Source organism: Hyperolius riggenbachi, chromosome 2 (genome assembly GCF_040937935.1).
Source record: "Hyperolius riggenbachi isolate aHypRig1 chromosome 2, aHypRig1.pri, whole genome shotgun sequence".
In the NCBI taxonomy this organism is placed as follows: domain Eukaryota; kingdom Metazoa; phylum Chordata; class Amphibia; order Anura; family Hyperoliidae; genus Hyperolius; species Hyperolius riggenbachi.
In genome coordinates this window covers 451899460-451911466 of record NC_090647.1, presented here as the reverse complement: position 1 = coordinate 451911466, position 12007 = coordinate 451899460, and the positions used below count along the sequence as shown (strand labels likewise).

The 12007-nt window shown below is 44.4% G+C and overlaps 1 protein-coding gene across 1 annotated transcript in view; it reads right to left on the bottom strand.

The window, feature by feature from the left end:
* LOC137546970 (carbohydrate-responsive element-binding protein-like) overlaps nt 1-12007 on the bottom strand; it is a 155233-nt gene that overhangs the window by 76931 nt on the left and 66295 nt on the right. The window contains exons 4-7 of the mRNA XM_068270065.1: nt 11747-11836; nt 11185-11229; nt 9233-9407; nt 7423-7503 (exon numbers count right to left, since the gene is read on the bottom strand). Coding sequence (XP_068126166.1) covers nt 7423-7503; nt 9233-9407; nt 11185-11229; nt 11747-11836 — 391 coding nt within the window. The remainder of the gene's footprint in view (nt 1-7422; nt 7504-9232; nt 9408-11184; nt 11230-11746; nt 11837-12007) is intronic.

The following is a 12007-nucleotide window of genomic DNA, read 5'->3' as shown; positions in this document are numbered from 1 at the left end:
TGCCCCCTTCCTGCCTATAGATAGCCATATGTGCCCCCTTCCCGCCTATAGATAGCCATATGTGCCCCCTTCCCGCCTATAGATAGCCATATGTGCCCCCTTCCCGCCTATAGATAGCCATATGTGCCCCCTTCCTGCCTATAGATAGCCATATGTGGCCGCTTCCCGCCTATAGATAGCCATATGTGCCCCCTTCCCGCCTATAGATAGCCATATGTGCCCCCTTCCCGCCTATAGATAGCCATATGTGCCCCCTTCATGCCTATAGATAGCCATATGTGCCCGTTTCCCGCCTATAGCCATATGTGCCCCCTTCCCGCCTATAGATAGCCATATGTGCCTCCTTCCCGCCTATAGATAGCCATATGTGCCCGCTTCCTGCCTATGGATAGCCATATGTGCCCCCTTCCCACCTATAGATAGCCATATGTGCCCCCTTCCTGCCTATAGATAGCCATATGTGCCCCCTTCTTGCCTATAGATAGCCATATGTGCCCCCTTCCCGCCTATAGATAGCCATATGTGCCTCCTTCCCGCCTATAGATAGCCATATGTGCCCCCTTCCCGCCTATAGATAGCCATATGTGCCTCCTTCCCGCCTATAGATAGCCATATGTGCCCCCTTCTTGCCTATAGATAGCCATATGTGCCCCCTTCCCGCCTATAGATAGCCATATGTGCCCCCTTCCCGCCTATAGATAGCCATATGTGCCCCCTTCCCGCCTATAGATAGCCATATGTGCCCCCTTCCCGCCTATAGATAGCCATATGTGCCCCCTTCCCACTTATAGATAGCCATATGTGCCCGCTTCCTGCCTATAGATAGCCATATGTGCCCCCTTCCCACCTATAGATAGCCATATGTGCCCCCTTTCCGCCTATAGATAGCCATATGTGCCCCCTTCCCACCTATAGATAGCCATATGTGCCCCCTTCCCGCCTATAGATAGCCATATGTGCCCGCTTCCTGCCTATAGATAGCCATATGTGCCCCCTTCCCACCTATAGATAGCCATATGTGCCCCCTTTCCGCCTATAAATAGCCATATGTGCCCCCTTCCCACCTATAGATAGCCATATGTGCCCCCTTTCCGCCTATAGATAACCATATGTGGCCCTTTCCCGCCTATAGATAGCAATATGTGCCCTCCTTCCTTCCATTTGGATAGCAAATTTTGCCCTCTTTCCCCGTTCAGATAGAAAAATGTGCCCCCGGTTTAGATGTGTCCCGCCTTTTCTGCTACTGTTATCACTTCTTCACTCTTCTGCAGAGGGAGGGAGAGAAGCAGGCGCATGTCGGGGAGCTAGCGAGCCGTCTCCCACACATATGGGGGTGCAGCGGCCATTGTGAGCACCTTCACAGTACTGCGCCCGGAGAAATAGGTCTCCCCCCCCCCCCCCCCATAGCTACGCCTCTGTGTGTGACACAGGTTTTGATAAACATTCTAGTAATAAATATTCCATACAATGGCTCAGGTTCGAACGCTTCCCTGATATATTAAAAACCTAAGAATACATTTTTCCTTAGCTGTCAAGGTGTCTATAGATCTTTAAAACACCCACAGCATAATCTCCAAAGCAAAGCAAAGCATATCTCCCTTACAGAGATCCTATGTCTTAATGTTGAGGACAAGTGTCTTTTCCTTACCTACAAATGCCCCACAAATGAGGTGGAGAAATCGAATGGGGAGGGGGGACATATAAGGTTATTTAGGCGACTCCTAAATAAGGAGGTGACCAAATGGCCACCCAGACACAACTGAATAGGTAGAAGGAGTTATTTTATGACCACTGCCTATTTATGCTAAAGGTTGAACCTTTTCTGGAAACCAGTGATTGAAATCTATGCCCTGTTTGTCTGCTGTTATTGCTGCCAGGGTGTAGATTTCACTCACCATTGCCACCCGGGCCCCTCGCATTTGCCAATCCCACAGCTGTCTGCGTCGCTGTACCCGCTCCCTCTGCTGCCACAGCAGAGCTTCTGTATATCGGGCAGAAGCAATGCTCATTGGTTTCTGACCCCCTGATTGCTTTGAGCCAATCACAACAATCACACTCTTAAAAGGGCACAGACGGCTTTGGTCTTAATGTGGTTAAAGGAAAGCTATCATGAAAAATTGTAAATTAAAATACAAGCAAACACCTACATATTCTTTACAAGAGCATTCCCTGGAAAGGATCTCTACAAAGATGCCTTCCAGCCTGCCTGCCTACACATTATTCTCGTAGCTGGACTGAGCAACTACTGTTCAGTAAGTGCTTTTGAAAATAAAGAAAAGCCTGAGAATCCGCTATGAGGAGATGGACTAGCCCATAAATATAAGCCTGAGAATCCCCTATGAGGAGATGGGCTAGCCCGAAACCTGTTGAATTTTTACTACTAACTGTAAGTGACAGCACCATAGTAAAAAGTAATTCACAATGCATTTTACTATGGGAAAAAATGTACACCTAATGTGTATATAGTTTAAATTGTATTATTTTTCTAGATAGTGAAAAAAATGGAATAAAAAACAAATACCTACTGTTAAAAGTGAGATGAAATTCAAAATAAAAATCATATTAAAATGAAAAAAGTCAATGGGAACTGAAGGGAAAAAAATCAGCCAGATCCTTACATAAGGAGAGGGAAGGCTCTAGGTCCTATAGAGCCTTCCCACTCCTCTCACGGTCCCCACGTTCCAGCGCTGGCTCTCTTGGTAGCAGTATTCAACCAAATTGGTAAAATACAGCTTTTCTGTTGCCAAAGGAGACGTCAGAAGTCTTTGGGAGCCCAAGTGCTCCCGAAGACAGGCCGTTCCATACTGCGCACGCAAGGGGTCTAACACCTGGACAGTGGCATGCCAGAGGGGAATCCATGCCAAAAGTCCCACCAAACATTAGGGAGTTGACACAAAGTCGGGTTTTAATACCTGAAGGGCAGAAATCTCATTATGCACAGCTCTGGGTGTCAGTGGGATGTGGAGTGTCTCACACAGAGAGATGCAATAGTACTATAAGAATACAGTGAAATAATAATGAACTGGAGTGGTTCTGTGCCTGCAACTTAATGAGGCAACAGCAGTAGTGTGCACACAGCTCTGTGTGTCAATGGGCTGTGGAGTGTCACACAAAAAACTGGAGACCAGTGTGCTAGCCATCAAAAGGGCGGTTTGGGGTGCTTTCACAGCAAGTGAGGAACAAGAACACAGGCATAGCTAATGCTTTCCTTACCTATCTGCAGCAAGTCTGACCCTGCTATCACTAACAGTCAGCAGCCAGCAGAGAATGAATCCAAGATGGCCACCGCTACTGCTTTTTGATAGGGGGGTGGGGGATCCAGGAGGGGGTGCTAGCTGATTGGCTGCCATGTGTCTGCTGAATGAGGTAAGGGGTCAAAGTTAAGCTTAATGATAATGTGTAGGGGGCGAATCGAACATGCCAAATGTTCACTGCTCGCCGCAAAGCTGAATAGCCAATGTTCGCAAAATACTGCTCGCCCGCAAACTGTTCGGGTCATCTCTAGTCACTGAGGAGCTTTGACGGGCATGAAGGGCATGCGAGTGGTGTGCAGGGGGGTGGCGCTATGCATATGCTGTTGGCCCTCTATGCCACTGGGTCATATGGATCTAGTTTTTGGCAATGTGGTGCAACACTTTCCCTAAGTGTAAAACCAGTTTCAAGATTATTTATCTAGGATTGCGCATGTGTTACAAAACTTTTTTTATGACAACCCTTGTCCCCGTGGATATAAATGCACCAGTCTGCTGTTGCACAGCAAGGTGTCTGCATAGCCGGCCTTTGATATGAGCGACCGGAGCGGTCGCTCAGGGCGCCAGCTTCCAAGGGGGCGCCTACAGCTGGTTGCCTATACTGAGGGCACCTATAGCTGGCTACCGTTACTGAGGGCTCCAACACCTGGTTACCTTTACTGGAGGTACCTACGCCTGGCTACCTATGGGGGGATGAAGACCTTCAACTGACTTCCTATACTGGGGGCACCTATGCTTGGCAACCTATATTGAGGGCACCTACACATGAGATACTATACTGGGGGCACCTATACCTGGCTACCTACCTATACTGAGTCTGAGGACGTTTTAGGGTCGGGGGGGGGGGGGGAACTGCGGTTGTCACACGTGGTGCAAATTGTCAGTGCTGTGCCATCATTCTAAATGGGGAAGGCAGCTAACTGTCCCACTGATTGTTTTTATTAATATTCCAGAAAGGTTCTAGCCTTCATTTTTAAGTGTATTCAGGATAATGCACTCTTTCCATCCATTCGTGGTTATTAATAGTATTTTTTCTATTATACATACGTGAAGTGTCACAGAGATCTGAGCATTTGGCATGATGTGTCACAACGTCAAAAAGGTTGGGAACCACTGTTCTAGGAGACATCTCAGGAGAAAAGGGGAATTGCATATGGGCCTGTGTGTGTGTATACATGCGTGCGTGTGTGTATATGCACGTGAGAAGAGGATGAAGGGGGGGGCACAAAAATCAGGTTTCGCTCAGGGCGCTGTGAAACCTAAGGCTGGCCCTGGGTGTCTGTACAGCACTCAACCTCACTGTTATCTGGGGGATTGAGTCCCGATTCCTTTGAGCGACAAGTATTACAGTGGGATGCGAAAGTTTGGGCAACCTTGTTAATCGTCATGATATTCTTGTGTGAATCATTGGTTGTTATGATAAAAAATGTCAGTTAAATATATCATATAGGAGACACACACAGTGATACTTGAGAAGTGAAATGAAGTTTATTGGATTTACAGAAAGTGCGCAATAATTGTTTAAATAATATTAGTCAGGTGCATAAATTTTGGCACCACAAAAAAAGAAACAAAAGAGAATTAGAAAGAATTCACTCCTCATGGCTGCCTCCACCCTTTTAGAAAAAAAAAATCCACATTTTCTTAATCATTAATTCCCCATTTCTGGTTTCCAACTTTAAGTTAACTTTAGGTTTCTATACAATCACGCAGCTCTACAAACGGAATAGTTCCCAAAATGCTGCAATATGCCAGTTTCAAGCAGTCCATTGTAAACTCTGAGATTCTTGCATCAGCCTGCCTAGTACTTTTCCTTTGAAACAGAGAAGGTCAATCAGAAGATGGGAGGGCGGGGCTACAGAGGGTGTCTGGAAGGGCGGGTAGAGTCATTTTTTATTTCCTCTCCTCAAAAGCTTCCACATAGCAAACCCACAGGCTCATCACATCCTTTTTCTCTGACTCTAGTGTGGTTACTCAAAGGTTTGCATACTCCATAGATGAAAAAAAATGCTACTAAAGTCTACTATTTCTAGTGTGGTCAATGTAAGGTCACTGTAGGAAAATAATGGATCCCATTGTACAACCTTTTGAATAGCTGCAAGTATGGTGGATGGCACCATGCCACTCGGTCACTGGCACTAAGGCACAGTCCTCAGCCTACAAACGAGGATGATAATGGGCATGGCTACTCTCCCACAGTCCATGTTTATTGACACTACAGGGGAGGTGATCGCACAGGAGCCAGAAAACAAAGTACTACAGGAAGTACAACCAAGATGTTTGTAACAGTCCCCACGCAGCTCCACCTGGAAGTGACTATGATGAAGCACCCCCCCCCCCTCCCTCACACCACCTATAATGGTTACAATTGCTGCAATAACAGGACGTTTGTCATTAAATGAACTGTCCAGAGAGGGATTCGGCAGTGTTGGCGCTTCCATAGAGGCAAACTGGGCAATTTGTCTCAGGATCCCCAAGCGCTGCCAGGCCTTCCCAGGTCTCCCCTAAACTTTATTTTGGTCTCCTTCAGAGTTTATGGCAGTGTTGCGACTCATCTGTCCCTGCTGGCATGCTCCTCTGTTAGTACATGTGTTCCTGTCTTCATGCCGCTGGCTGCATCTTCTTAGTGACCCAATGGCATGTTATTATGTATTAATATAGTATTTTATTATGATATATATAATATTGTCACACTGCAGCTGTTGGCTAACAGTTCTATGTAGTGCAATTGCTCTGGACCTCCTACAAAGCCCAGCTGTATAGTCATTCCCCCAGATCCCATCCAAAACCTATGTGAATGATCCCAATGCTCTACTTATGTTACTTCCTTCCACTGATGACTCCTGCTCCTGAAGGACATCAACTGAAGATGCCAATCCTCTATTCAAACCTCTTCCAGTATGGACGATGGCACCGTAGGAGGGTCTACAGGTCTTTGCAGGGGGGCCTCGCTTAAAGAGACTCTGAAGTTTTTTGTTTTCCCTTCTTTTGTTTGACATTCCTCTTCAGCTTTAATGCTAGAGTGAAATCGCTGCATCCCCTCGCAGAGCTTCACTTCCTCAATAAGGCAAAGCTTTCAGCTGTAGCTCTGCCTCCTCTGCAGTCAATCTCTGCGGATCGCCGCCTCTCTCCGCCCCTCCCAGTCTTCTTTCATTGAGAGGGGCGGGGAGGAGGCAGAGATCTGCAAAGATTGATTGTGGAGAGGCAGAGCTACAGCTCGCTCAAAGCTCAGCCTCTCCAGGAAGAGAAGCCCAGCGTGTCAGGGCAGCATGATCTGCGACCTGCAAATTTGTAGAACTTTGCAGGTCGTTTTCTAAGTAATAAATCCCTCCTCTGCCGCAGGGATGCGGCGATTTCACTCTGGCATTAAAGCTGAAGAGGAATGTTAAACAAAAGAAGGGAAAAAAAAGAGACTTCAGAGTCTCTTTAATGTAGTTACGCACCTGCCTGCCACTGCATCTTTTATGATTTTTAAATGAATAAGGCCTCTTTCACATGGGAAGCTAAAGGCGGTGAATTCCCTGCCAGTCAGCTGCTCCCACACACTGCTTGCTAGAATTGAGCACGAGCAGTTGAGAGGCAGCTGCTACACTGAGTCCAGCGTGCCTGACGAGCGTGCAATTCAGCCGACTGTATGAAGCAGACCTTATGATGGAGGCAGGATAGGCACGTTATTTACAGCTGATGGAAAGTTCATAGACACAATTACTTCATGGCTCAGCACAGCTCCAGTACATAATTGTACATGCGTCCCCTTTATATGTTTCCTTTCACCCAAAGCTTTACGAATATAAAAAAGAAAGAGAAAAAAAACTTTAAAGTGTACCTGAACTCTTGCACAGGACAGGAGGAAAACATAGAGAAATGCACCCTGTATGTATTTAGAGAGTTTAGCAGGTCTGATTCCCCCTCATCTAATAACTAATCACAGTGTAATTTGATCTCTCAGCTGTGTCAGCTGACTGCCTTAGCAAAGCAGCTAATTTGTAAACACAGGATGTTAACCTCATGTCTGCTTCCATGAAAGCAGTAAGTACATACACTGCAGATTTATTGCAGGATTTGTATCAGCTGTAACAAGGAAATATTTCTCTTTAAAGGTTATTATGCTGTTGCTTATCTTTTAGAGCAGAGAGGAAGTTTTGAGTTCAGGTCCACTTAAATCCCATACCTGATATGTCCATGAAATCATCCAGATTAGGCTGTAATGTGGTCAGTTCTGGCTGGATCATATCTGCGTTCCCAACATAATCTGTAACAGAATTAAGAAGCATGAATACCAACTGAGATTTTTACATAGTTAAAGCCCATCTAAACCTAAAAATTAAGAATGCAACTGCAGGCCTAGTGCTGACTGGTTTAGCACTGCCCTGCTAGTGTCTTATCCCTCCCACTGCTTGCTGCAACCTCCAAGAGATGCCTCTGAATATGCTTGGAGCAAGGACTGTGCCACCACTGCCTAGTTTCAGTGGTCCACCCTCCCACTCATTGGTGCATGAATCTGCTCTCAGCGCCTAATGTAAATCAAAAAGAGCTAGGACCCTCCCGAGGGTGCATTTAGACTAGCAGGGCAATGCTGAACAGGTCTGTACATACACACCCTGCAGGTTGTGCACTATAGCATTACTGCTACAGCTGTGCCCAGCTTTGGCACTTGGTGCAGAGCACCTAAATAACATGCTTCGATCCCCAAGCCTTTTTAACACATGCAGGCTGGCAAGGACCAGGAAAGAATATGGTTCTTGATTTTTGGGGCAATTAATTCTCAGGGAGAAAATTCTTCCAGCAAATAGCACAAAACCATTGTCCAGCGTCAAGGACAAGGGTCTCTTTTTTACCTCTGATGCCCAGGACAAATTGGGGATTAGAGTATGGTAAGAAATCTGGAAGGAACTCCCCGGCGAGTTTTCAAATTGCCACTGAAGCATGAGATTCAAAGATGGAGCGAGAGCAATTTGTGAGGGCGATGACAGGCATCAGGGGTTCTTCACTCAAAATTTACTGATGATCCCGAAGGATCACAAAGAGTGGGAGAGCTCATAAGAATTGGATTACGGCAACAGACATAAGGTAAACTTTTTAATGGGTAACATGTATTGTTATTACATTTTTTGTTGTTGCATCTATGTGGTTGTTTTTTAGATTTAACTATTTGAAGTAATGGGTAAGAGGTACTGATGTAATCTTATACCCACTACCATGGAAATGAGGGTAGGAATGGAGCCTCCAGATCCCACCATAAGTTCCTCCTGACACTATTACTCCCATCTTCCCCTGGCCACCAGATATGACCATATCCTTGATTTGAAATAGGGGTCACCTGCAAGGGTGAAAAGGTGGATTTCTGTAACCGGCTTGTAAAAACTCCCCTCAATGTCAAGAACCAAGTAGGCTTGTATTATTTAGACTAGAGGTGCCCACACTTTTTGGCTTGTGAGCTACTTTAAAAAGTAAGCAAGTCAAAATGATCAACCTATGTACAATTTTAGGAGCACATCTGCATATACAGAATGGAAAATGTATTGGTGTCGGGATCTACCATGAAGTGATCTACCTAATTGGCACCCCTGGTTTAGGCAGTGGAGTCCTATTTCATGTGTTTAGCTCTCCAGCACAATACAAGCATGCGGGGGAGATAACTTGCTAAGAATATTTAAATTTTTTTTTGGGGGGGGAGCATTCTTTGAAAAAAAATAACAAAAACAAACATTACATTGCACATATAAGAATTTTAGAGTTAGGTAAGCAGTAGATGATAATTAACATCTAGTCCTAAAGAAAACTTGTTTCTCTCAAAGGATACTTGTTAAGTTCCCTTACGCAAACATCAAACAATAAACTAATAAGAAAATATTTTCTGTGCATAACTAGTCCTTGTACTTTTCTGCACACCTTATTATACATAGTAAAAGAGATCTTGCTGTAAACATTCACATGGAAGATATAAAGGTGTGCAAAAATGAGTGAGAAGAGGAACCTACCAACATCTGAATACTGATACGTGGGGGGCAGGCCGTGGGCTGTGGTAAACAAAGTGTCAGAGATATCAGTTAAGAAGTAATCCAGATCATAAAGCATGTCCTCCTCTGTCCCACATACGTCTTTCATCCGACTGCACCCAGCGAATATCTGACTTCCCCTCCAGGAGGAGGCAACCTATGGAACACAGGAGAACACAGGAAATGGGATGATCTGAACACACCAGACTGGAGCAGCAATGTACTATAGGGCATAGCTACAGGAGCAATGGTGGCAAACTTTAAAATGGAAAGCCAAACTAAATAAATGAAATAATAAAAAGTTTGCATAAGCAGAGCCTTACTGATATGATCCAAGGAAAGGATACAATTGTTTTGCCATTTAACTGCACATTTCTTTAAAAAAAATTACTCATCTGGAAATTTGATCTGCCTGTTTCTGTAATAGTGATGTGAAGACAGCAATAATTCTGTAAGTTATTTACTAACTAAAACTGTTACAGCAGTAGCAAAAGGAAATTCCATAGAAGCGAGAGCAACTCCTATAGGGCCTGGTGTCATGAGAGTGACTGTCCATCCAAGGACTCTTCTATAGCCCTTGCTTATTCACCAGTCCACCCTCCCTTGCTTATTCACCAGTCCACCCTCCCTTGCTTGTTCACCAGTCCATCCTCCCTTGCATATGCAGCAGTCCACCCTCCCTTGCTTATTCACCAGTGCACCCTCCCTTGCTTATTCACAAGTCCACACTCCCTTCCCTATTCACCAGTCCACCTTCCCTTGCTTATTTACCAGTCTACCCTCCCTTGCATATTCACTAGTCCAACCTCCCTTGTTTATTTATTAGTCCACCCCCTTGCTTATTCACCAGTCCACCTTCCTGTCAATCTGCCTGTGCCACTCCTGGCATCTGCAACACTCTTGGTCTATCTTTGTCCACTGTGAGAGTTCACCTATCTGAGCCCAACAACATGCATGTCTCCAACCCCAAAGTTAAGTTGAGCTCTATATCATAAATGCCAGCAGGGAAGAATCAATAGCACCGCCCGTCTCCTTCCTTACTAGTTTCGCATTATGGAATCTGCAGAGGATCAAGAGATTCTTTCTTGCTGTGATTTATGATATAGAGAGCATCTTAACTTTGGGGTTCCCTATTGCACAGGGACCCGGATATGAGTTTTTACGTACATTTTATATGCAATTTTAACTGGAAGTATTAGTTTTAAAAGATAAAACAGTTTACACTTAGACCACTCTTTGTGTCAATACATATTAAATCCTATCCATACAACTGATCTGGTTACTACTAGTTGAGAGATGAGGGGGACCCCAAGAGAGATCTGACCGTGGGCTACAGATGTGAGATGGAGGCTGGCATGAGCTAGTAAGCCTTGAATTTTATTGCTATTAGTGATTGGTCACTGAAGGGTTTCGAACACCGGGTGCAATATCTACCTAGGAGATTGAACTGTTTAAGTGCTGAATTATTGACTAATATATTGCATTTTACTCTAGGAGAAATCTACATTTTATATGTATACCATATATTTTAAATTATTAAATTTTTTCAAGATAGTTGCCCCTTAAAGTGTACCTGAGATGAATAATATAAAAGAATTCATACATACCTGGGACTTCCTCCAACCCCCTTTGGCCTGATCGCTCCCTCGACGACCTTCTGCCTCCTGGATCCTCTGTCATGGCTGCGGCTAACTTTGGTTGGTCAGGGCCAGTTGGCGCAGTGCGGAAAACACTCCTGTTGGCGGAAACATGGCTGGGAGCGCACGGCCGGGCCACACATGCACATAAGCTCTGACTCACGAAGTTTATGGGAACAGAGGATGCAGGAGATGGAGGGGGCTGGAGGAAGCCCCAGATATGTATCCAATTCTTTTATTATTTATCTCAGGTTTTCTTTAATAACAGAATCCTGGAGAACCAGTGATGATACCAACCTTTTGTTCTTCATACAGCTTCTCATCGCGATTAAGTTTCTTAAGCTGTAAGAAAACAAATATAGAAATAAGTCTGCTGGGTGCTTATAGAGCATTCATTAACCCAAAACCCACATATAAAACCAACAATCGTACTCAATATGAAGCTGCACAAGAAAAATTCCACCGGGGGCCCAGAGCACTGTATCCAATATACTGTACAGTACTATGAAATGTAAAGCTCCACCATAGCTCAGAAAAAGGCAAATCCTTCAGTTCAGCACTGTACGTTGCCAAGCCTTATTTCAGTGTGGTTACATATAGACATGGAAAACAGTTATTTACAAGTAACATGGAAAAAATCAGTTAAATAGTATAAAATAGCCCTGTTTGAAACTTATTTTCCCTTTAAAAGACCAGTTGAATTCTACAGACAGGTACTGGGCGCCATCTAGTGGCTGAATTGGCTAATGAAGAAAAAAAAACAGGTGCTGTATTATTCAGAATGTTAGAGGGAAAAATAAAGGCGCCTTCTATTATCATTCTCCTTCCATAAAACTCAAAGAAGTAATATCTGCTTTACCCGTTTCTTATAATAAATCCTCCACTTGTTATACTCTTTCATCACTGCTTCTATTCTTCTCTTCCAGTAGTTTCCTTCCAGCACCACAGCCTGCAGAGTACAGGAAGAAGTCAGGTTTATCCCATGGCAGCACCTTGTTCATTACATGAATACATGCAGAAATGCATTATAATCAATGCACAATAGTACTATCATCTATTCATGTTGTCATCAATATTGCTTTAGAGTAGCCATAGCCATAAAAAGACAAAAAAACATTTC